We start from the raw sequence: 26653 nt of genomic DNA, 5'->3' as shown, positions 1-26653 counted from the left end.
AATTTTTCTCTTAAGTCTTTTGAAATTGTACCTTTTCTATGTATTTTCTATTTTAATTATAATATTATAATTTAATTATAATTCATAATTATAATATAATTATATGTTATAATATTACATTTTGATTATAATTAGAGTATCTGAATTGGTCTTGTCCACTTGGGGTTCAGAATGTGCATTTCCATCTCATTCTCAAGGTCTGGAAATACTTTCTGATGTTATTTCATTGAATAGGTGATTCATAACCTTAGATTATATCTCACCACTCTCCTCATTGTCAGTGATTCATTCTTAGGTTTGGTCTTTTAATATTGTACTAGATTTCTTGAATATTCTGTTTTGTTGTCTTTTGTTTCTGTTTTTAATATCATATACATTGTCGTTAGGGCCTGAAACTCTTGTCTTCTCTGTTGTGTAATCTGTTGGGTGATGCTTTCAATGAAGTCTGTACTTGGATTTATTGAGCCTGTCATTTCTTGGATTTTTGTTTTGTGCATTCTCAGAATCTGTTTTACTGAAATAATTTTTTGTTTCCTGTATTTTTCTATTAATTCTTGCTTAGATCTTCTTGTAGTTCATGGATCATTTAAAAATATTGGCTTTCTAGATTCTTCATCCTGCATTTCTTCTAAGGCATTGTCTACGTGGTCAGTTTTGGAATTATTGTTGTGAGGTATTGGGAGAACTTCCTCACTTGCTTTCTCCTGTTGCTTTGAGGTGTAGGTTCTTTCTCTTGTGGATCTAGAGAATGAGACTTTCAGTCATATAGTTACAGAAATTCTTTTTCTTTCTTTAAACATAGAAGTGCAGCTCCCACGTGGGAGGGATTCCACATGGGTTGTTGTTGAGTTGCTATTGTGAGGGGTTTATATTGTTGTTTCTTCAGGTGACTTTTAAAGCCTTTGTGGATGACTTTCAGGGAGTGGAGTCTCTACATCCAATAAGAGTAAGACATTCTCTGATGATGGCCACCACCCTCCAATCAGGATGTTGATCAAGTCCTGTTCATGTGCTTATTCACGTGCCCTTTAGATACTTTGTACATGCAATTGTACAATCGAGGTCGCTGCCCTGTGTGTATCTATCATGTTTCTAGTTCCTGCTCTTATTCCCTCTTCTGAAGAAATAGCCCTAACTGCTATTTTGGAATTTGGTTAATGACCACTCCACCTTCCTCTAGCTCTGGCAAATAGGAAAACTCTTCAATGGGTCTAACTAGAGGACCTTAATAATGCACCTGCAGCCCCATCTCTATCACCATCTCTCTGGAACTTGATAGCTTCCAGATGAGAAGGGATAAATTTCACTGAGGCATTTAAAAATATATTTTGGATGTTGATGGACCTTTATTTTATTTTTTTTTATTTATATGCAGTGCTGTCAATGCTACCTAAGCATTCTACCACTGAGCAACAACCCCAGCCTATCACTAAGGCATTTAATATACATGGGCCAAAGAGCAAAATCAAACACACCATGACCATGGGCAAGTAAAGGCCACAATCTTTGTAGGATTTGAGCCCACAGGGATGTCCACCAGTTGTAAAGCTCTTCTTCATAAGTTACAATCTGATTGGAGTGTTATGTAAGTGGACTTGAATCTAGAATGGTTAACATAAAAGCGATATTCTCGTTGCAAAAAGACAGCACTGGTTCTCAAAAGTTCCAGAGCTTGGTGATTTGTAGGATCTCTCCTACCAGGAGACTTCCTGCTGGGTTAATTTTGGACTCCCCTGTAGTGGTTTCCATGAGTGCCTTAACCAGATGGGCATAGAGATGTACAGAGGTTCCTTCTAACAGATGCCCCTGTGCTGTCACTATTCCTGATGTTAAAGGTTTCAATTTAGTGAGAGCTGCAGACATTGCCCTTTTAGCTCTTGATTAGCTTTTATGTACCTGAGGCATCTTAGCATCCCCGGTGCAATTGAAGCTTCCAGGGAGACATAGGCCAACCAGCTATGGCCTCTCCACACTGGTGGCAAAGAATTATATGCCCTGTCTCCAGAAATGAAAAATATCCCCTCTTATGGCTCCAGATTTATTTATTTGGAACCCATATGGAAAAGGTAAGTTAGGGGGTTTTCCCTGAAAGGACCTGGAGCCTTTTCTAAATTAAAGCACAGTGTATTTTAATCTTCAAATATCATATTGACCAGGAATCCAAAAATATACATTTTATAAAAGAGAATTCTTGAGAGGAAATTAATGATCATTGGGCAATAGAGAGGTCAGTACTGTTAAAAATACACTGAACTCCATCCTGCTCAGGGACTGGAGGCACTGCTTTTGGAACCGAAGGAGGTCTTATGGTGAGGGATAAATTGAAGCATAAGAACAAATGGGTCTCATAGAGTCCCTTGTAATTTGGGATATCACTTACTACATTGTCCCCAAAGCAGAATGCCTTTTAATCATCTTCAAAAGGTCTGCGGCCTGGTGCAGTCAGCCTTAACAGATCCCTTTTCCTTTTGTGGTCCCCTTTCTCTAGCATGCAGGGAGGATCTTACTAAAAGATAAGAATGCCAGAGTACAAAAATACCAGCCTTGACTTTAAAAGTGATGCTTTTTCTCTGGTCTTGAACTGGTCTGGGAACTTGGTCATGTAGCCCACGTTACAGACAGATATCCAGCAAAAAGCTTACACATAGTGACTTATGCCCATTTTCCTCCCTCTTATAAAACAAGTCTAGCTGTGAGTTAGTGTTATAGTTTGTTTCCCTTTGGAGGCCATTTTATCCCATCCTCCAGCTTATATTTGAGCCAGGTTTAGGTGCAAAACAGTATCAGGCATTTATTTTTTTAGAGCTTGTGGATCAAACTGATCTCAACTGTTTAACATATAGCAGAGGGAGTATTTTCCATCCGTATGACAAAAAAGAAGGGAAGGACAAGGCATCCCCTGTTACTTCCTTTGTCTCCTCATGGAGTGTAAACTGGTGTTCCTTCCCTTTCTCGTGAGCAACCATGGGAGAGGGTTGTGGCCTAGTGGATTAGTCGCTTTTGTCAACATGGTTCTGTATCCTATGATTTCCTGTCGGTTACAGTAAACCCTAAGCAAACTGTGTTGAGCCTACCAATATATTGATACATTTTGGAGGGAGAATTATTCCTAACTCAGTATGGTGAAGTTATTTAATAGCTTCTCTAAGGTGAAATATCAGTGCACTGCACAAACCAGAATCCAACCCTCCATGCATCAGATCAACAAGGTCCTCTCAAAACACCAATCTACTCTCATCAACACAACCTCCTATGTCCACTAGAATTCCACCACTCAGGCAAACCATGTCCCAAGGAATAATAGCCCACACCTGCTCCAGTGTCCCCCATGTGACAACATAATTGGCCAAACAACTGTCAGCTTACACTATCACAGTAGAGCTGACACCCCAAGGATAGGTGACCAGAAACATGCACACACCCAAGAACCAAACATGTGCTCTCAAGAACTCCGTCCAAGCACCAAGGTGAAAACTTGCAAAAAACCCCGAGAGCCCATTTTGGCTTAACACAAGCAATGCCACCCTCCTGCCTGAACCAAGCCCATGTAAGTCCCCATTCCATAAAGCTCTACATCAGCACACAAAGATCACAGACAAACACACCCAGCTCCCAGATGTATATGACCTACAGCCATACACACGTAGGGTGTAAACCATACTGCAGCAACCAAAACAGCAACCAGCCATGAAGCAGCATTCAAAAGACCCCAAAATAGGTGTGACTCTCAACCCCCTAAGACCACTCTCCTCAAAAACAAAAAACCCAACAGACACAACTTGATCACATACAAAAACTGAATGAAATTTACCTTGCAAGAGCCATCTGCAACTTTCTTAGACACGCTATAACTTGTTTAAATCCTTAGCTTTGTACTCTCTGGCCATACCAAATGATTTATCTTCCAGAAACTTCCTGGTTGCTGCTGTCCTTTCTCAAATTCACATCCCGAAACAATCCTTACATAATTCCTGAACACCACTCTTCCCACAAGACAAAACATTTTCATCAAAACAAAACAAGCCCTAACTCCCCATGCTCCCTGCCCCCTCTGTGGTCTGGACAGGGAGGCAGGCCAGATAATGCTCTGGGTGATGTCCCCAATTAAGGAGAAAAAACAATCATGTCCCTTCTGCCGGAAAAGGCATATTGACTATTTGTATCATACCTTGGGTCTTAGGGTCTAGCCTATGAGCTCTTAGAGAATTGAGGCCAGAACCTTCCAAATTGGCCCCTGCCCTAGAGGTGGTTAGTAGGAATATGATCTAGGTTTATGTTCTAAAAGTATCTCAAGGACTCAAAAATTACCCATAGCTTTATCTACAGGTCCTAGTGAAACAGTTGGAATTCGGAGGAACATATCAAGGTACCTGGGTATACTAGTGCACGAGAAGGGGTGAGGAGAGGAATTTCCAGCATAGAAGTAAAGAAAGAGACACAGACCACTTGGTTAACACTCTTAGGGATTAGTGGGTCATCTCTTTCACAAAGACCAGATCAGACCAAGACATTGTCTCAGGATCCGAGAAAATGCATCAATCAGGTGAGGGCACCCTCCACCATTGGACCAAGTCAGTTACAAAATGAAAAGAAGCAGACACACTTGAAGTTGGTAATTCAAGCTGGTTTGTGTTCTGCAAAGAGAAGCTGAAGCAAAACTTCACCAGTATTTCACCATCAGGGATGAAGGAAGTTGAGCAAGCCTTCTCCAGTAATCCTGTTACCAGTGTCTTTACCCTGGAGGCCTCACTCATGGCTTTTAATTGGCTGACAGGTACCCAGTATTCCTCTTTTGGACAGAGATAGGCTTTTCCCCTCGAAAAGGAGTATAAAACTCCAGAAAACTTAAGTGACAGTTCTGTTTGTTTTACTTCCCCTTCCAAGGATTCAAGATGAGTCCCCAAATCTGTGACATAGTGAGATGTAGGTTCTTTGTCTTGCAGATCTGAAGAATGAGACCCATGGATGATGGAGGGTAGAGTAATGTGACAGAATTAATTTCTTTAATTTAAACAGAGAGAAAGTACAGCTTTCACAGGGTGGGAGTCCCAAATGTGTTACAGCTGATTTGCTGCTGCCTACACACTTATGTGGTATTCCTGGAGTAACCCTTAAAGCTAATGGCTGGTGATTTTTAGAGTGGGGAATTTCTACATCTAATCAGAGTGAGAATTGGTGGTCATGGTCCCTGCTACCCTCCAATTAGGATGTTGATCATGTGCTGTTCATATGCTTCACCACATGGGGTCTGGCCCATCAGATATTTGTACGTGGAATCGCAGAAGTCAAGCTCCCCACCTTGTCTGAATACCATGTTTTTAGCTCCCTCTCTCATTTACATTTGTGTGCATCTGCTGGGATGGATATTTCTTCTATTATATAAGGTAGTTTTTTGAGAGTGGGTGGGTACTGGGGATTGAACCCCTTGCTTAACCACTGAGACATATCCCAGCCCTTTTTTTATATTTTTTCTAGAGACAGGGTCTTGCTGAGTTGCTTAGGGCTCACTAATTTGCTGAAACTGGTTTTGAACTCAATCCTCCATCTTCAGCCTCCTGAGCCACTGGGATAATAGCCCAGGTACAAGGGACTTTTTATCGAGCTGTTTTCTCTTTTTTAAATTTGTTTATTTTTTCTTTTTAGGTATTCATGACAGTAGAATATATTTTGACATATCATACATACATGGAATATACATTTATCCCACTCCTTGGCATATGCCCAAAGAACTTAAAATCAGCGTGCTTCAGGGATGCAACCACATCAATGTTTATATCATCTCAGGTCACAATAGCTAAGCTATGGAAACAACCTGGGTACCCTTCAACAGATGAATGGATAAAGAAAATGTGGTACATACACACAATGGATTATTACTCAGCCATAAAGAATAATGAAATTATGGCATTTGCCAGTAAATAGATGGAACTGGAGACTATCATGCTATGTGAAATAAGCCAATCCCCAAGAACCAAAAGCCAAATGTTGTCTCTGATACTCAGATGTTTTATCTTTTCTAAGGGAACTGGACTGGGCAAATACCTAAGTGTTAATTCTGCCTCACAGTGTGAACCTTAGCTACTTATAACTAGCACCACTTTGAGAAAAGGCACTAATTCCTAGTAACTGAAACCACTTCAGAACAAAGCCCTAAACTTTTACAAAGCCCAAAACTTTTTGAGCATGTTCTCTGCATGTCTACTGATCAAAGTGAATAATGGGAATGATGTTCATGAATGGGTTGAGATACTAAGTATTAAAGAAATGAAAATTTCCATGAAAGAGTACAGGACTCTCTGGTCAGCGTTTCTCTTACTGATTTAAGTTTGGGCTGTAGAGGATTCAAGACTTACTAGTGGGAAAATGGAAGAAACATTGAGGACATAGGCACAGAAATAATCATGGCTGTACTTCCCAGTTACTCTGCAGTTCACAACGGAGGAAACGGGAACACTGCTAGTTGCTCCCTGAAAACTTTTTGGAGTTGGTGTGTGTGCTTGCTTTCTGGCTGAGGCTCTGGAATTAAGAGACTATTTTTCTGGGATTTTAGACACTCTGCATGGATTGTTGTCACCTCTGCCCATGGCTGATCAAACTTATTAGGGAAGCCTGTGTGCAGAGTTTCACTCCATTCCTGCCTGAAAACCTCTTTCATACCACCCCTTCCTAGAGACTCAGTGCATGTGCTGGGAGGAGGTGGGACATATCATCTTCTTTTCTGACTTTCCCTAGGCTTTGAGAGGTGATTTAGGAATCACAACATTTAGTCTAACATTTAATCAATCTCAGTTCCCCACCTCTCCCCATTGTGAGGCAAGATCCTTTTTTTTTTTTTTTTCATCATAGGCCACAAGTTAGGCAGGGGATAGGACTGTGTGGAAATATTTGCTGTGCTCTCTTGGGTTCTCACTTGTGCCAGATCCAGCATCACCACATCAAGCTGGATCTCTGCCTCAGGTTTAGGTGCACATTCAAGCACCGAGAAATGTGGAACACTTTTCAAACACCAGCCTGTTGTTTGTCCTCAGTAGCTAAGTTCAGACTGCCTTCTACATGTGTTTACGCACAAAATTTATTTGCTGTGTTTCTCTTTCCTATAGAGCTGCCCTTCCATCTGCAGTGGTTGGGTGTTCCTGCTGCCCTGGCTTTGCTGCCAGTGCTCCTTGGCTGTGATGTATCCTTTCTTGTACTTTTTTAATAACACCATAATTTCTGGTTCTTCATGAGTCTCTGACATCCATTATTGGATCATAATGTTTTTCCTCACTCCTAAACCACTTAAATAGCAGTGGGGGCCATTTTGATGAATATCTTCTCATAGTCTTCTTAATTCCTACAGTTATTCCTTATTCACTCTCCCTGATCCCATGGCATACCCATGGTAACTAGAAATAAATTCCACCCCATAAATCACCATTCTATGGAGAATATCATTCGATATATAATCAGCAAAAATGTTACACTAGTAATTTGAATAAAAATATGCATGTATGCCAATATGCACACATATAACTGCACACACATGTATACATATGTATGTATAGTTACTTCCATGAAGTAAGAATAACTACTAAAAGTGTAAATACGAATTGCAAGATATAATAGAGCCTCAGTCCAAAGAACAAGGAAAAGTGAATCAGGCAGTATTGTCGATGTTCAAAAGAAGGCTCAGCAGCTCAGATTCAAAACTAACCACAAAGTGCACTGCTGCAAGAAAATGCGGCCTGTTCCAGGCAGAAGTAGGCTCACGTGGTGATATGCAGAGGGAACATTATTTGGAAGAACTGAAGAACTCTCAGATGAGTAAACCTGCATGAACACTTGTTTTGGCTGCTTACAGAGGAAGTCATTCCATTTGTGCCCTTTCTGCATGTTGCTCACCCACTAAGCATTAAAACCCACGTGTCCTGGTATATATGGGGCAGGAAGGAAATTCAGAATTAGCATCAGGAGAGGAGATACTCACATATCTTAGGTTTCTTTGGGTCCATTTAGATGCAATCATGAATAGGCAAAGTACAACTAGCTCCCTTAGTATTAGCAGCTCTGAGGTTGGAGTGCCAGTGGCTCTCAGATTGTTGCATTAGCAGCACTCCCCATATGTTCCTGGCACCCTGAGCCAGCAACTATCTATCATGAAAAGCCATCACCAAAATGCTTAAAAAATTCATACATCCTTATATGTCTTGAATTCATAAAGAGAAAAAAGTATCCATGTATTTTATGACATCTTAATATGTCAGTTGTTACTCTTTATTTCACCAGGTGAAATTGACCACTTGGCAACATTTTCTTTCACATTGCACGGTTTCTTTAGTATTTATTAAAATGGGTTTCTTTAGTATTTATTAAAATGCAGGACTGCTAGTCAAAATTCTGTCTTGCATCTGGGAATGCTATTGTTCAACTTAATTTTTTCTCAGTAGAATTATTTATTGTTTTTATGAATTGGAGGGAGTACCAATGCTGTTTGTCCAAACTTATGATAATTAGCATTTGGAAAATTTTTACAGTGGGCACCCCACTTCATGCAGGCTGGGTTGCTGCAGAGTGACAAATTGGCTTGCCTCAGATCACCTTGGTGCTGGCCTGCCAGCCTCAGGACTTCCTGAGGCAGGGGGTCGAACAGTCAAGGTCAATTGGATGGACTTGTCAGAGACATCCTCAAAACAACCAAATACTGAGGGTCCCTATGCAGAGGTTTACAGAAAAATGCCTTTTATGTCTAAAATGGAACCAATTGGAATGTTTAAGAATGTGGGATAATAAGGTATAAGGATTGGGGATCACTGAATATATGGAAACCACTCCTTTATTTATTGAGGCCCTGTACTAGTCTCCATTCCCCAACAGTATATTACATGGCCTGTTATAGCGTCTTAAGAGGCCCTGTCACTTTTATAGCTTATAATAATTTTTTAGTTTCTGGTTTCAGGGGATACTGTTTTGGTGGGAAAAGGACATAGGATATTTGAGATAGATCTGGACAGGAGCAGGTCCTGTATCTCCACCTATTTTTCACCATGTACCCCAGACATCTGGGTTAATCTCCATTTCTACTAAGGGCAGACATAGTACCAGTTCTGGTATCATTAGAAGTGTGGTGCCTAGATAATTTAAAATATCTCTTTCCACAATTAGAGTTGGACTTTCAGGCATTATCAAAAAGCCATGTGAGAGGGGTGTGGCTGTGGCTTGGTTGCAGAGCCCTTGCCTAGCTCGGGTGCCTGACTGGGTTTGATTCTCAGCAGTGCATACAAATAAATCAAATAAAGACATTCTCTCCATGTACAACTACCAAAAAAATTTAAAAAGACATGTGAGAAGAGATAATCTCAAAAGAAGACAAGAGAGTGGGTGAAATCTCCAGTCATAGGTTTTCCTGAGACTCCTCTTGTGGTCATAGTGTGAGAGCCTGGGTTTGAGAGGAGGACAGGCAAAATGGCTCAAGTGTAGAGACAGAAATTATTTCCCTTCCCTCAACAGTAACATTCATCCTGGGCTCCTGTGTGGAAATGACAGTCTGAGTAGTTGGGAACCTGAGAAGGATTCCCTGGGCCCACTAGTCCTGTTGTTGCAGTGTTGGATGTGAGGGATTGGTCTACTGGGGACATTGCCTCTGAGTGCAGTCCTTCACTGATAGGAAAGAGTGTTGGTTGCTTCCATTGCTTTTGTGGGGAGTCTTTTTTTTATAATGTCCCTCTTGGCCACTGTTGTAGCAGGCTATGGTGGGACCTTTCCTTTGAAAGGCAAATTCCTTTGGAATTAGCCCTGTGTAGAGGTGTCAAAAGGGCAGCTGCCTTTCTTTTGCCCTTTCTTTCTGTCCTTCTCCTCCTCTTCTTTCTCCTCCTCCTGGTCTCAATTGTAAAAGAATGAGTGGCATTTTTTTTAGAGGAGGAAAATTTTATTTTGGGGCTCACAGTTTCACAGATCTTAGTCCACAGATGACTGACTCTATTCTATGGGGCCGTAAGGTAAGGCAGAATATCATGGCAGAAGACCGTGTGGAGGAAAGCAGCTGTGAGCACAGAACCAGGAAGCAGAGAGAGAACTGTGCTCAACAAGCCCAAAATATATACCCCCAAAGCATTCCTCCTCCAGCTGCACCTTACCTGCCTGCAGTTGCCATCAAGTTAACCCCTATCAGTGGATTAATGCACTGATTAGGTTAAGACTCTCAGAATCAATCATTTTCTTTTTTTTTTTTTTGTTTAAATTTTCTTCTAATTTATTATAATTGTCAGAAGAATGCATTATGATTTATATTACACATATAGAGCACAATTTTCATATCTTTGGTGTATACAAACTACATTCACACCATTCATGTCTTCATACGTGTACTTAGGGTAATGATATCTTTCTCCTTTCACCATCTTTCTTACTCCCATGGCTCCTCCCATCCCCTCCCGCCCCTTTGCCCTATCTGCAGTTTGTCTAATCCTTCCATGATGAGTGTCAATTTTTAAGAGACATCTAAAAAGTTTCAGTGTCTTTTTCTACATTTGATTTTTGTAATCTTTTCATAATGTCAGCAACTGAGTTATGAATTTGTTTTTTAAGTTGTTACATTGGGAAACTTGGGTCCATTGAGGTATGTTTAATTAATATTTCCCCGAGTCTTTTTAAAACGGTTGTGGAAGGGGCTGGGGTTGTGGCTCAGTGGTAGAGCACTCACCTAGCACATTCGAGGTACTGAGTTTGATTCTCAGCACCACATAAAAATAAATAAATAAAATAAAGATATTGTGTCCAACTACAACTAAAAATTTTTAAAAAGGTTGTGGAAGTTTCTTCATTCCCCTGTGTTATCAGAGAGAGTTTGGAATGATTTAGAGATTTAGTATGGGTTCTCCTTAAGCCCTCAAGCACACAGTTCTGAAAGTCCTTTCCCTGCCATTACCCCACGTGACTGTCTGCATCTTGTTTGTGGTCCTTCTGGGGAACTGCCTGTTTCTTCTGAGTCTGCTTCATTTGGAAGGAGTAGGTCTTCTGGGATTTGCACTATATATCATTCACCCACAGAGCGTTCAGTGCTAGAGAGGATGTGGTTCAGTAACAATATTATGTCTTTCCAGGTTAGATCAAAATTTGGTTAGGGCCCTGAAATGTTGCAGTGTATTTATCAGGGTCATCTGAGAATCTTCCTAGGTCAGTCTTAATTTGTCCCAAGCCTTACAGAGAAAAAGTGACCTGTACCATTGGAAGGAGGCTGGAATACATTCCTCCTGGTTTTATGTTCCCTCAGGATTTGGGGGCTCTGTTGCCAACCCTGAAAAAGGAGGGCATAAGGCTTAGAAAAAGGCTTTACTGTATTTGATCCTCTTCTAGGAGAAACTGCTTTCCTGTGGCCAGTTAGTGCAGCCAAGAGTGAAGAATCTCATCTACATTGGTTGCATAATTTTGGGTTGTGCCTCCAGGCAAAAAAGCTAGTACACTATAGTGTACCTGTGACCATCTTTTTCCTCCATTTTACAATCTAAGTTTAAGTCTAAAATGGTATTATAGTATATACTTCCCCAAGGGGGCTATTTTTCCCCACTCTGCAACTGATTTTCAGGCCAAGCTTGGGTACAGAAAAATATCAGACATTGCTTCTTTAGAGACTTGAGTGTCAAAGAAATGCCAGTTTTTCAAAATTCTACTTAAGGAGTACTTGCGCCAGATGGAGTATTACCCATCTGAAAGACAAGGGGGAAGAAGGCATACCTTCGTTGGCATCCCTTGGTATCCCTCCATTGCCTTAGTCAAACTGAAGTATCCCTCAATTCCCTGTGGACTGGAAAACCATGGGTGACCACTCCTTCAATCCTGCTGGTTGCTCTTACCAACACAGAGTACTCAGAGTACCTGTGAACCTCCACACACAAGTGACCACATTTTGAGGTCTTTATATGCTGGTTGGATTAGTTGCCCTTAGTAATACATGATCCAAAATTCCTTTCCTGTGTCACTTCCCTCTTAAAATGATAGACCCTGTTTTTTTGTTTTTGTAATGTTTTGCCTTCCATGGTGGAGGCACTGTGGACAGGATTGTATGTCCTGGAGGAACTCAGTTATTATGCTAAGAGAGAGCCATGTCCCTCAGGGTCATGTGCCCTGAAGAAGTTTTTAGCCTTTCCTATTTGCCATCATGCTCATACTTGGGGCCACTAAAATTTTGTTCTATTTGTCACAAATATTGGATCTTATATTGCATGAGAATCTTTGTTTGGGGTGCATTTTTTCTTTGAAATGGCAGGGTTTGGAAAGCTAGAGAATGGGACCTTTTTTCTGGGTAGAGCTCAGGAACGACAACATGGGTTTGGGTCCTAACAGGTGATTAAGGTCTTGAAAATTCCCCAAAACTTTATCTATGGGTTCTGTTGAAACAATTGGGGTCTCAATGGGTATAAGAAAACTGAATCTACATGGTGTTTGCAGTGCATGTGTGTGAGAGAGAGACTAAAAGAAAGAGAAGAGAATAGGATAAATAGACCACCTGGCTCATTCTCTGGGGATTTGTGTGTTACCTCTTTTTCAAAGACCTTGTATGAGACTAAGACTTTGTGTTAGGATCCAAAATACACCAGGTGAGGGACCCCTCCACCATTGGGTCCAGTCAGTCTGAAAGTGGAAGAAACAAGCAGACACTTAACTGATCTACTGACCTGGTTGTGTTCCACAGAGAGAAGCTGAAGCTGAGCTTGACCAACGTTCCTCCCTTAGTGACGAAAGGGATTGCACAAGCCTCCTCCAGTAAGTCTGTCACCTGTGGCTTTAGACCAGCAGCTACATTATTGGATTTTAAGTGGGTAATAGGCGTCCATTAGTTTTGAAAGAGAGCTTTCTAAAAGGGATTATAGAACTCCAGAAAAAAAAGATGGGGAGATTGTTTGTTAGTCTGGTTCACTTAACCTTCCCAAGAAGCTCCAGGTTGGGCACAGAAAGATGAAACTTGATTCTCTACTGCTGTTAGCAGGGGACACTGGGGGTTTTCTGCTTCTGCTGGCAGGTGAAGTCTGTGTAAGGTGCAGATCTCTGCAGCTAAGAAGTGGTGGCCCTCTCAAAGGTGGGTTATACCCTTCTATGTTAATGCAGAACCAGTGGCTCACCATCAATTCCTTCTTCCTGGGATCTTTCTTGCAAATTCAAAGAATGAACTCTGCAGACTAGGAAGAGTGAGTGTCATGGTAGGATTTATTGAAGAGCAGGAAGAGAATCCTTGCAGTGCAAGAGGGGACCTGATAGCAGGCTTTCTCTGCCCGAGGGTGCTAGTGTAGGGGTTTATATTGCCCTTGGGTCACTGTGTTGTGTTCCCACTTATGCTGATTAAGCTTTGGAAACATACTAAAGCTACTGGTCTCAATTTAGGAAAATTGGGGTTTGGAAAAGCAGTAACACTATTGGTTATCCCCAAATCCCACTCTGGTTTTCCTCACTTGAATTTTCTGTATGCTTTGGGAAACCTGAGCTTCAGTTCATTAAATTGTGCATGCTCATGGTGTGTCTGAACTGCAGGGCTGTGTGGAGTGTGCTTCTGCAGTGGGCATCACCCATGTGTGCAGGCGGGGCTCTTGCAGGGTGATGGATCAGCTGGCCCCAGCTCATCTCATTGCTGACTGATGCTCCAACTTTCGTGGTCCATCACTCCCCTGTTTGCTGGAACTTGTTGGTATCTGTCTGGCTTGGCATCTGGGGAGTCATGATAATAGGAGGAGTGTGTCTTGATTATGTTGTTAGTTGAAGTTGCGAAGGGTGCCATGACTTCTTCCACTAGAAACCAAGCCTTGTTCACCTATGCAGGAAGGCCTTGGCCATGCTGAATACTTGTCCAGCCTGGCTATCTAGCCTCTTCCACAGGATCAGAAAACAGCTGTCTAAGAAGAATGCGATCTTCCTGGCCAGTGATAGAAAATGCTTCAGAAGACTGAAGGCTCCAAAGCAGCTCTCCTTCTAAATGAGACAGAAGAGAAAGGGCCAACACTGTCCAGGAGGCATCCAAGAAAAATTTAGTGGACTGTGGTTATGGGTCAATGATAAACTCCTCACCTACCATGTGTGACATCCTGACTTCAATCCCAAGTACTGCCAAAAAAGAAAAAATGAAAAGGAAAGGAAAGAAAAGAAAAATTGTCCTCCCTGTCTTTGGCATCCATGTCAACCCCAATTATGTCACTGCCACAAAGATGTTTCTTTGGTCACAGGTCTATTCTAGGTGTCTCTTGATGATACCAGATTTTGAATGGCTTCAGCTGTTCCTTGTCTGATTAGGAGCCTCTTCCCTATTCATACCTCAGAGAAGACCCATGGTTATCTGGAAGGATACTGTGTGTGTTTGAGCCCACCTTTCCTTTTTTAAAATGGGAAATGTGCTTCCTTCCCCATCTCCGTATGCAAAAAGTGCCTGTACAATTCCCCTGTGGGGCAGCATAACTCCTAGTGAGGCCTAAAGTAGATGGGTACATATAACCTATTCAAGCCTTTTACCTCAAGTAGAGCAGGTGGAGCTGGTTGCACTAAGAACTGGTCACTTTAAAGGCTGCTGGCAGTGAAAGCAGCCTGGTCAGCTCACCCTGAGGGCAGTTATGAAAGGGAATGACAGAGCGCAATGGAGAGCTGCTAAGAGCTGCTAGGTCTGGCTGTTGAAAGAGTTCCAGGGAACTGTCAGTAGCTGCTGGCTCCTCCTGTCAGGAACACAGTGGCAGAGCTGCTAGGACTAGGAGCTGGGGTCACTGGCATTCACTCTCAGGGCTATGATCTCTAAGATATGAGAGACTCTGTCCCTTGACACTCAGAGCTGCCAACACTAAGGGAGGTGCACTCTGCCTCTTTGTGGTTGCTCTCCAGGTGGATGTATGCACCCTCAGCCAGTTGCTAACAGACGTTTAAGGGACCCCATTAATGAAAGGATGTGTAGAGAAGGCCCCTTAAACTAACTGAGGTCACGTGAACAGGACCTCCTGATCCAGTCCCAGGAGGGATCAAATCCAAAGGTAAAGCAGTTCTAGGCACACCCAACATCACTTAGCACCTGAACTGAACCATGTGGGCCTTAGTGAACCAGGCACATTCCTTTATGTATCCTCCCATCCCCTTATTCCAGGCTTCTCATGTCCCTGCCCTGAACCACACAGAAAAGCCAAGCATCAGCATCAGGTCAAAGGTATGACCCAGGTGATGACTGGGTTTCTGTTAAGCTTTTGATCTGTTTTTCTTCCAGGATCAGTGGAAGGTGTAGGCTAAATATGGAGGCAAGGGCTTGGCCCTGCACCCGAGGAATGGAATCTGCAGATACCTCCTCCTTTCAGTCCTCACCCCACACACAGAGTAGCACAGACTCCACAGCAGAAGGCAGCAGCCATGAGAACGTGTCCCTACTGAACTATTGTTCTTCATTCTGACAGTCAAGTCCCAGGATGTATAGCTGTGCCCCAGGTATGCGCCTCTCTCCCTCTCCCATCCCAGTACCCACCTTTTGCCTTCCTCCTACATTCCCAGTGCCCTCCCCTTGCCCTCCCTTTCCTGAGGACTAGCAGGATCAGTCCTGAGTGACAAGGATCTTTGCCCCTGGTGTTGCAGGATGTGGGGAGGGTGAGATCTCCCCAAGACCCTACCTGAGGGGTGGGCACACCAGATACCACACACCTACCCTGCTGTCTTCAATGCCTAATTGTTCCCTAGGGTCTGATGGCCGACACTTCCTCTCAGATGCTGGGCAGTAGGAATCCGCCCCAGAGCCACATGTTGCTCTCCAGAGACCTGGAGATGAGACTCAGAATAGGGCGCCTTTCTTACACGGGTTGAGTGTCAAGCTGTAGCTCACTTCCTAGATTGGCATCAGAGGGGGATATGGGCTGAGGACTCCTCTCTGGGGCTGAGGGGCTGGCGGTGCTTAGCCTCCAGGGATGAAGGGGTCTGTGTGAAGGCCCTGGTCTGGGTCGGTTCGCAGGACAACAGAAGGTGCTGGGAAGCCAGGAGGATGCCCGGGACGTGGAGGGTCATGGTCGTCCTTGCTAAACACCTCTGCTTTCCCATGTGGCTCTCTCTAAAAGAGAAATTCTGCTGGGACCCACTGCCCTTTTGTGTTGCAAACTTAGGGAAGAGATTCTGTGGTCCAGGGGAGGCTTAAAGACTGGATGGCACCCATTGAGGAAGACTCACGACAGTGCAGGAAGATACCAGTGTGCTCCTTTATAGGACCTCGGGTTGTGTGACTCTGCATCTCTTAATTTCCTATGAGGTGACCCATGGTGGGACAGATCTCCATTTAGGCCTCATGTCCAGTGCTGTCACCATGTCCCCTACACCTTGGCTGACAGCTGATTTAGAAGCACTTTATTCAGGGCACAACATAACTTTGGGGCAACTACACGGATCATTTCTTCTTTGAGGGCAGTGGGTGATTTTCCCTCAGCTTCAGAAGGGAAATGGCACTTTCCCAGTCTGCAGTGGGCATGAGGGGAGACAGAGGGACTAGGGGGGCCATGTGTAAATATGAATGGGAGGTGTCACTTGTCTTGGTGTCAGACTGAGGTTTTGCTGGCCACTCTGCTGGGTGAGTCCTTCCTCCTGCCATCTTTTTGGTTAGAATCAAGATATCCATGTGTAGTCCTACAGAAAGAAATACTTCCAAGTAGTGAGGGTGTGGTACATAAAGCCTCCACTTGGAGGAGAAGAGATTGTGTGTGGCCTTGGTAGGAAGTGAGACCAAGTCAAGGATACCTATGGTATTTAATGGAGGCATTGATGATGTCTTCCTGGTTCACACCATGGGGTTGTTAAATCAAGACCAATAGCTACCCCACCCAACAGACACCCAGTGCCGAGAATCTGAAGAATGAAGGATAATTCCATGAGTCTGGGGTGGCTTTCCCAAAGTCTTATAGACCTGGGTTCCCACCCTAGCCCACCTTGGTGACAAAGTCCTCTTGGAGCACAGCTCATCAATGTAGAGCAGGAGATTCGGTTCTTGGTACAAGTTGTCCCCTTTTAGATGCCACTCAATTTCATTCTCTTCCAAGTTTCCCATGGACTTCTCCATGGCCAAATGTGGGCTTTCCTCATGGTGAAGTTGGGAGACCCCACCAGATGTTCAATGTCCATATATACCATTATGGCTTCAAGTGAGATCTAGTCAGGCACCTTGGTCTCTGGATACCAGCAGCATTAGACTTCTGGTGGGTGAGCCTAAGGGCCAGCCTTTCTGGAGGTGCAAACTAGGACAGAGGGTAAGAGGGTGGTGCATACAGGGTTGTTCCAGCTGTGCTCCAGCTATTTGGTGGAGGGAAGAGTTCAAGGGACATACTCTGGTCCAGGATGGCCCTGCACATTCTGACATCAGGACCCATGAGTGGAGACTCTGCACCAGTGGGACAGTGTGTCATGTGGGATGACATTTTGAGATACCAATATTTGATATACTTGGGCCACACAGACTCATGTCCTAGGTAGATGGTGTGTTGACTCTTTGCCTAGCCAGGGGGAGAGAAGATAGCAACTTGGACTAGGCTATATCCACTTCATGTCCAAGGGCAGCTGGAATCCCAAATGCTCGGGGGCTGTTCTTCTTTTAAGACGAGTGCCCTATCCTGAACAAAATGTTCACATGTGGGACAGTAGACTCCATTGTCACCTTTTTTAAATCATCAATTCCTCTGGGAATGCATTTAGCTCTATCTTGCTGCACAATCTCAAAGATTAGAGAATGTGGAAGTTAGATAGATAATCCCTCCTCTTTGGGATTAGAAGTGTCTGATGCTGGATCTCTTCTGGAACATTAGGGTATAATTGTGGCATCTTTCGTGAGCAGGGGTGATCCATATGCTGTAAGAGGGCTTATTTCCCAGGTGGTTGGCCAACACCAAGCTAGTGAAACTTGTATCTGTGGGCAGCCCTCACTGCTCAAGTAGACCCCCTGAGCTTGGCTGGTTACTTACCCACACCCTAACCTGAACCTCTAGGCAGTGGTGGAATAAGAACGTTGAGGCCAGAGCTTCCAGGACTATTAGAGAGTGTCCAGCCTTCCAGGTAGAGGGAAGAAATGCTTGGAGAGCAAAGTGTTCAGTGGTTTTCCCTGTGGTAGCAGATGCCCTTCCTGGCTGGGTATGGGTTACAAGGCCCACCTGGGCCAGCTGTGCAGCCCATGTTCCCTAGCACTTAGGCCTAGCCCCAGGTGTCTGACCCACTATTCTGCCATTTCATAGACCATCTGGTCAAAGTTGAATGGTGACATGATATTCTTGCAGACCCCTCCATATTAGAAGTTAGAATTTTAATATTTGGTGGGTGATGTGAGTTATGTAAATGTATTCCTAAAGTTATTTTGTAATAACCTGCAGCAAAAATAGTGAGATGTTAGCAGACAATGCCTCAGATGTTTGGCCAGCGTGCCAGAGTCTGGCCAAGACCCCAGGAAACAGGAGACTCTGATCAGTGCGGCCAGTGCACAGAGATCAGGTTTTTAAACGGAGTTTCAATAAGGGTGCAGCTACCAAAGGGGGCCCACAAGGGCCCAGTCCCTCTGGTCACTGTCAGGAAGCACAGCTTTTCATTAATGGAGGGAGTGCGTCTTGGTGGTGTAAGTTGATGACTCCCTAGTGTGCTGTGACTTCTTCCACTAGAAGTCAGTGCCAGTCCTCTCATCAAGCCATCTGTTGAGGAAGACCATGGCCATGCTGGGGTTTTTTCCATCCTTACTGACCAGCATCATTCAGGGGAGGAGAAAGAAGCTGTCTAAACACATACTGTTTCCAGAATTACGTCTGGAAACCTGATTAATGGCACAGGGGCCTGAAGACTCCAAAGCAGTTCTCCATCCAAATGAGACAGGAAGGCTCAAAGTTGTCAAGAAATACTTGAGAAGACATTGTGTCCCTGTCTGTGAAAGCCATGGAACCTGTGTCCTATGAAGAACCATGGTGTTTGATTACACACGACAGACCACAAAGTACATCACATCTGATCCCTTTTGTGCATGTCAGAACTCACCCCAGCTCTTATCTCATCAGGGGCACTAAACTTGGGCCTCCTTGTAATTAAACCATTCTCCTTTGCAAACTTCCCAGTTTTGTATATGGGCAAACCATGTTGTGTACCTCAGTTTCTTTTTCTCATTGGTTTGTATGACTTGATTACATTTGGGACGGCCACAAGGAACACAGGTCAGGCTGTGGTCAGGGCAGGGATGACACCAGGGAGGGTCAGAGCTATGTCAGTGGTGGTTCTGCCGTGGGATGCAGTCAGAGCCTCCAGGCTGCTGGGTCCCCAGGGAGTTCATGGTCAGGACTGTAGAGGGGGTGGGAGGGTGGGAGGAAGGCCATGATCTCTCCTCAGGCCACCTACACAGGAAGACCAGGGCCATGCTGGGGATCAGTCCAAGCACACTGTCCATCATCATTCAGGAGAGGAGAAAGAAGCTGTCTAAGAAAAAAGACAAAACAACTGTTTCCAGGCTTATTACTAGAAACCTGGTTAATGGCACAGGGGACTGAAGGCTCCAAAGTGACTCTCCTTCCAAAGGACACAGGAGGGCCCAAGGATATCAAGAGGCATGTTATACAAAATCATGGCTCTGTCTGTGATGGCCATGGCTGCCACAAATGCCTCATGGTCACTCGGAGCCTTTTGCTTCCATAGCAGGTCCTCCCCAGATGACTCCGCCCTTTGGGGCCCTTAAGTGGTCCCAAGCCTGGAGAGCAAGGGGTCCCTCGCCTAACCATGCTTATGCATGGCTATCTGCAAGGACACTGCATGCTTGAGCCCATCTTTTTAATTCAAATAAATTTGTTTCCCCGTCTCCTTATGCCAACAGTGGCTGTGCATCCCTTCATGATCTGTACCTCTTCCCATTCTGCTGCAGCATGAGTCCTAATGAAGGCTCTTAGGGATGGGTAGAGTTTGTATATTCAGACTCTCATCTCAACTGGAGCAGGTCAAGTTGGTTGCACTGAAAACTGGCAAACTGAGTAGGTCAACCTTAGGGTGGCCAGCACAGAGAGTGACCCAGAGCAGTGGCAAGCTACAGGAGCTGCTAGGTCTGTCAGATGAGTTCCAGGGCACTGTTGCAAGTGGCCGGCTACTGTCCCCAGGAAAGCAACAGGAGAACTGCTGCCACTGGAGCTGGGGGTTGCTGACATTCAGTGACAGGGGACTAAACACTACGGTCTGAGAGCCACATGTCAGTCCTCAGATCCCAGAGCTCCAACAGCAAGGGAGATGTGCTTTGCCTCTTTGTGATTCCTCTTCATGTCTGGCCCTCAAATAATTGGAAAGAGAGATGTTTAAGGGACAGAGATCATGAAGGGATGCCCAGAGAAGATTCTTTAAACCAAGAGAGGCCTTTTCAATGATGTGATGATTAGGGTTCTGAGCGCTTGTCTGTTTTCCCCTAGGATCAAAGGAAGAACCAGTATAAATCTGCAAACAATTCCCAGCTGATGGATGCTTGTGCGCCTTGGGTCCTGGCAACCAGAGTTATCTCCACTCAGTTCTCACTGCATGGACATGCACAGACCACATGGCAGAAGGCAGCAGCTGCAGAAGATGTTTCCTACCAAACTGCCTTTATTATAACTGACAGTCCACCAGGGTACAGCTTCCCACCAAGGCTTGAACATGGTGACCCTCCCCTCTAGTACCCTCCCTTCTGCCCCCCACCTGCCCTCTTTCTACATTCCCTGTACCCTCCCACCCTCTACATTTTCCTGCGAACCCGCAGGAACTGCCCTGTGTGGGGAAGAAGGTCTTCACAAGCTGAAGACCTTTGGCCCTTCTGGTGTAGAATGAAGCAAAGATGAGATCTTGCCTGAGGGGCAGCCACCCCAGAGGCCACCGGCCAACACAACTGTCCTCAGGGCCTCTTCTTCTTCTGGTTGCCAGATGACACACACTTTCTCTTCTGAGGCTGTGAGGTTCCACCTAGCTCCAGGTCCATACCTTGCCCTCCGATGACCTGGAGGGGAGGCCCAGTGCAGGGCATCTTTTCCACATTGCATGAGCGTCCAGTGAGAGCGCTCTTCATGGTCCTGGCACCTGGAGGAGGGTGGGAGCTGAGGTGTCCCCTCTTGGGAGGTGGGGCCTGCAGTGCTTGGTCTCCTGAGCACAGGGTTTCTATTGGAGGGGCCTGGCTCTGGGACAGTCCCCAGGGCAGCAGGCGGTGCTGGGAGATAAGGAGGAAATCCAGGCTTTGGAGGTCATCGTCCACACTGCAGCCATTGGCTGTCTTATGTGGCCCCCCAGCAGAAGTGGCTTTTCTGGGACCCACTACACCTTTGTTCCCCAGGTTTAAGGAGGAGGATCTGTAGTTCTGGGGAGGATGGTTGGAGTGGATGGTCCCCAACGAGGATGACCCGCGACGGCCTTGGAGGACAGCAGTGTCCTTCGATCCCAGCAACTCTGGCTCCATGGCCCTGCTCCTCTTCATGACCTGGGAAGCCACCTCTGTGGAACAGTCCTCCATGCTGGCCCCTTGATCAGTGTGATGTTTCCGCTTCTCTGCACCTTGGTTGGCAGGTGCCTGGGAAGCTCTTGAGTCCTGTTGGGACATACCATGACCTTGAGGCCCCTGCAGAGCTGCTTCTTCACAAGCTGAAGGGGAATATGGGCACTGGCCAACTCTTCCTACATGCATGACATGGGCCACAGGGATTGGGACAATCATTTCTATGGGAGGTGGCAAGTGGAGGGACAGACTGAGTCTCTGCTGGCCACCCTCCTGGGCTTTCTTCTTGATGCCCTGAACCTACCCATGACTCTCCTGTCTCCTTCCTTTCCCTTCTACATCCTATGTCCTGTGAAGTCACTCAAGGAAACATGTATCATAGGTAGGATAGGGACAGATGACGTCCTGTGGGCCACATGAGTAGGGTCCTGTGCCTTCCTCATCTACTTGCTATCCCTTGATCCTCTGTCCACCTGTGGCCACTCCCTTTCTTGTCTAGTTGTGTCCCTTTGTCTCCTAGCTGGCCAGTATTGCTCTCTGCCTTATTCACTTGGTGTCTTTCTCCACGTCCCATAACCCTGGTTTGTCTACCTCCATAGTTCTATGTGGTGCCCCTTTCTCTTCTCTATCTTTTCTTTCTCCCCAACCTCTGGTGTTCCTGCCATTGTTTGTGAGGAGTATAACCAGTGTACCTCCTACCTGGTCTACTGGGGGACCCTCCTTCCCTCTCTACCTGGTCAGGCGTGAGTCCTTCCTCCTGGTCCAGCTCTTTTGTTAGGGACAAGATATCTATATATGGTTCAGAGGAAAGTATTTCTTCCAGGAAGCGGGGGTGAATTATGTTCTCTGCCTGGATGAGAAGGAAGAGAGTGTGAGTGACCTTGGGAGTAAATAGCCCCAAGCCAGGAAGACTTCTAGCAGAAACAGGAAGCAATGATGATCCCATTCTCCTAACACCATGGGGTTATTATAGCCCAACAACCTGCTACAAACATTTTACAAGAGGGCACGCATGTTTGCGTGCACACACACACACACAAATTCTGCTGAGAATCTGTGCTAGAAGATCAATTCCATGAGTTTTGCAACATTGACTACACCAAGATTGTAGGCGTGGCCCACCTTGTTGACAAAGTCCTTATCAACATAGCTCAGGAGACTGGGATCTGGGTATAAATCCTCTATTGGCTGATGCTCCAGTCCTTCCTCTCCCAAGATCTCAGCAAGCTCTTCTGTGGACAAGTGGGAGGGCTCCCATGTGGGAAAGGTGGTAGGCCCAAAAAGCTCATCCATGATGTCCATGTACTCTTGGATGGCTTCAGGTGGGATCTCCTCAGGCGCCTTGGACTCAGGCCCTTTGGTCATGGCCACCTTTTTCTTGCGCGCCTTGGTCTTGCATGCCTTGGTCTCAGGCACCTTGGTCTCTGGTGCCTTTGGTTTGGCTGTTAATGAGCAGGCAGGCTGTATTTTGGGGTTGGTCTCTCTGGAGGTGCGCCCTAGGACACGGAAGACCAGAGTGGTGCATGAATGAGGGATCCATGATCATCCCAAACACTGTTTAGTAGGCAGAGTTCAGCGGACCTAACCTGGCATGCCATGCATGAGGCAACCTGACCTAGGACCTGAGGGATATAACAGTGCACCAGATGCACCATCTCGGAGAGTCTAGTGGGAGGACATTTAGAGTGACTGACATTCCATGTTCTCTACCCTCCAGGACCCAAGTCCTGGGCAGATGATATGTGTGTTCTTTGGACAGACAAGGAGAGAAAGGAGCTGTGTACTTGTACTGGTGAATACGCAGTTCAAGGCTGGGTGGCAGGGACCTCAGGGGCTAGGGGCTGTTCTGCTTCAAGACCAAATCCCCCACACTGAGGAAAAGGTCTTATTTGAGACGACAACTTGCCTTAGCCCTTGTCACCATTCAGAGACTGTCGTGGGCTCCTGTGGGAAAGAGGGAACCCTACCTGGCTGTTGGAAAGCCTCCGGGACTGGCGGCTTTGAAAGTTGCAGCATTGGAGGTACAGGAGGAGGTCGGCACTGGAAGACCCCTGACAGCTGCATCCGTGGATCCTCCATCTCCTCCGCAGCCTCAAACTCCTTGAACCTTGGTGGGTGAGGGAGGCACAGGCTGAGCTGAGAAGCAGGTGAGCCATACCAGGCAGGTGCTAGCCCATACCAGGGAGGAGCTGGGGGCAGAGATATGGAGCTGTGTCCAGGAGTGGGTCAGCCAGTCCCAGGAGGGGCTGCTACATAGGAAGAATGGCAGTTCTGAGGGAACACCACATCAGCCAGCACCTGAAGGGAATCAGCTCTGAGTGACGTGGCATAGCCCTAGGTGACCCTTGTTTCCCTGTCCCTGCCAGGAACCACATGGACCAGGCAAGTTCCAGAAACTGGTCAGGGAAGTGATGTATATGAGGGCCCTGGCCCAATTAAGGGATGCTGAGGCAGGGACCTTGAGCCTTGGAAGGATCCCCTGGGAAAGAAAGGCACAGGAGGGGTCATGTGGAGGTGGAAGCTAAACTGAGAACATTGGGTTGCTTCCTCGGAGGGCTGGTTCTTTTTCTTCCTTTCACTTGTTGGAATGTCTGGGATTTCATAGAGCAAAGGCAGTAAAGATGGCAGACCTGTCCTAGGGCATCTGAGGTTCTGGATGCCCCTGACCATGCACTCTTCACTGCCACCCTCTTCTGGTACATTGGGTTAAAGGGGTACCACTTTCATGAGCTCCAGTAGTCCCCACTCTGTAAAGAGGTGCCAGTTCCCGGGCAGGTGGTGTGTGTGAGGCTAGTGGAACTCTTTACCTCTGCCCTGACAACAAAGGAGAAGGAGTCAGTGTGGCTGGACTGGTTTCTCCTCCCCATTGGGACCCTGAACCTCAAGGCACAGTTGGAATCACAAACATTGAGGCTGGAGATTCTGGGATTGTTGCAGAGAGAATGTCCAGCGCTTCAGCTAGAAGGAGCTGCAATTTGGAAAGCTGGACGCCTCAGAGCCAACACATAGGTAGGTGACATGCCCTACCCGACCCTGCTGTGCAAACCCTGAATTCCCACCTAGGTTCTGGGCCCTGGAAGCTAGCTCACTTTTCTGCAGTCTCATAGAAGACCATCCTTTCAAAGTTGCTGGTGCGCTGCCATTCCTTCCAACCCTTCTGCAGGCCCTCTTCCATGGTCATGGTGGGCGCCCGTCGGGACAGAGACCGAAGCACTGGGCTGGAATTCATCAGGATCAGTGTCCACAAGGTCACCCTCCTTCATCAGCAGACCCACATACCTTCCTAACTTTGTTACTATTTCCCAGTGATGTTCACCTCAAAGTATTGACATTGGGACTCCAGGACACTCATACCAAACCTGAACACCAAGGGCTGCATTGACCAGCATGACTGTGATTGGCTTCCTCCATGATGTGCTGTACTAGGTGCTGAATGTGGTTATCCTCCCACATTCACCTGGTGAAGCCCTAACCCCCAGTGTGATGGTATCTGGAGCCTGGCTTTAGTGCTGAGAGGGTTAGATGAGGCCCTGAAGGTGGTGCTTCATGGGGGCATTAGTGTTCTTCCTGGAGAAGGAGGAGACACTGAAGAGATGTCAGTCATGTGAGGACACAGCTGAGCCAGCTGTCTTCCCAGCAAGGAGAAGAGAGCCTTCGTGGGACTTTAGGTCAGGCATCCTTTACCTGGGAATCCTGACTCCAGGACTGTGAGAAAGGAATACCTGCCTGTGTTTGTGTCCACGTGTTCCTCAGTATCCTGTATGGTGGCCCAGGCTGACTAAGACAGTGCACAGAATGGCCTGGGAGCACAGTTACAAACTGGGGAAAGATGAACATGCCCATGCAGTGTCCAAAGACAGCTTCCCCTTGAGTGTGACATCACCAGAGGGTCCCAATCAGGAGATCATGACAATGTGTGTGGGTATCCTTAGAGTTCTGTCTAGGGCCAGCACCCCTAAGCCACTTGTGGTTGTGATGTCCTCTGTGCCAGGAGCAATCAGGGCTATGGTGGAAGGTGAAATGACTGGGGGAGGGAGCATTATGTGCAGTCAGACAGCCAACTCCAGTTCCTGGCCCACATTACCCCAGGAACCTCCTCTGACCTTGAGTCCTCCTGTGATGGTGATGATCATTGGAAACAGATTTCCTGCCCTCACAGGGCTGTGATGGGCACCTGACATAAGGCACATTTCATTCCCTGGTCTGAGGGAATGCATCTGGGAATGTAAGGGTCTCAGCTTGTCCCCTCACCTCAGGACCTGTCTTCCAGTTCCCCTACATCCCAGCCTCCTCTCTCCAACCCACGCTTTTCCTCCTCACAGAGCTCAAGGGGGAGCCTGAGGAGAACACTCACACGAGGAAGCAGGAAAATGCTTCCACATCAGGAGTCTGAGGAAGGTGCCTGCGGACCAGGGTCTTGAAGCGCTGCCAGCGCCGGAAGTTCTCATAGACACTGGAATGTCCACCGGAGTCCTCTGGTGGCACCACCGCAGCCGGGAAGATGGGTGGTGCACCTGCCCCATACACTGTACCTGGCCACTGGCGCGCATTCATTGGGAACATGATGGGGGCCACCTGGGCAAATGGCCGTGGTGCTGGAGGGCGAAGGCCCAGGTGCCAGTGGATCCCATAGTTCTGGATCCCCCCACTGGCTGAGGCAGGCACAGTGGTCCTCAGGGCAGAAGGTGCGGTGAGGAATGGAGCAGGATGCTCCACACCCCCACACAAGGCCCCTGGGGCCCTCCAGTTGAGGGGTGCCTGAGTGTGGGCAATGTTCTGAATATGAGGGGGCCCTGCTGGCCTCAGTTGTGGCCCACGTTGTCCAAGGGTGGACAACCCTGGCACATATGGTTGTCCAGGGTAAGTGGACAGCACCAGAGGGTTACCCTGGGAGATGGGTGCAGTCACCCGTGGTGCCAGGGGTGGCTCCCAGAACGGCTGGTGTGTTGGCACAGGGGCAGCTGGAAGAAAGGGCAGGCCCCTGAACGCAGACATGTGGGCACCAGGATTGAAGTTCATGCCTGGTCTCTGGGATGCAGATGCTGTGGAGGCAAAGAAAGGGGAGAATGGACTAGGGGAAATGGCAGCAGGATTGAGGCCCCCAGTTTCTTACTCAGTGGGAATCTGAGGACAAATGCTCACAGCTCAGGGCCCTGTGGGCAGGGACATTGTGCAGTTTGCAAATGTCCCTGAGTGAATTTCATGCTGTGTTCCCTTCGTCATAGTTCTACC

At 46.4% G+C, this 26653-nt stretch overlaps 1 protein-coding gene across 1 annotated transcript in view; it reads right to left on the bottom strand.

Moving 5' to 3' along the window:
• Positions 1–26440, bottom strand: part of LOC144249979 (NUT family member 2F-like) — a 60921-nt gene extending 34481 nt beyond the window's left edge. The window contains exons 1-6 of the mRNA XM_077792216.1: positions 25776–26440; positions 24511–24639; positions 23389–23528; positions 22544–22917; positions 22121–22271; positions 20917–21567 (exon numbers count right to left, since the gene is read on the bottom strand). Of these exons, the coding sequence (XP_077648342.1) occupies positions 20917–21567; positions 22121–22271; positions 22544–22917; positions 23389–23528; positions 24511–24639; positions 25776–26440 (2110 nt within the window). The remainder of the gene's footprint in view (positions 1–20916; positions 21568–22120; positions 22272–22543; positions 22918–23388; positions 23529–24510; positions 24640–25775) is intronic.
• Between the last annotated feature and the right edge of the window lie 213 nt (positions 26441–26653).

Source organism: Urocitellus parryii, chromosome 13 (genome assembly GCF_045843805.1).
Source record: "Urocitellus parryii isolate mUroPar1 chromosome 13, mUroPar1.hap1, whole genome shotgun sequence".
NCBI classification, from domain to species: Eukaryota; Metazoa; Chordata; class Mammalia; order Rodentia; family Sciuridae; genus Urocitellus; species Urocitellus parryii.
This window is presented reverse-complemented; position numbering and strand designations above follow the sequence as displayed.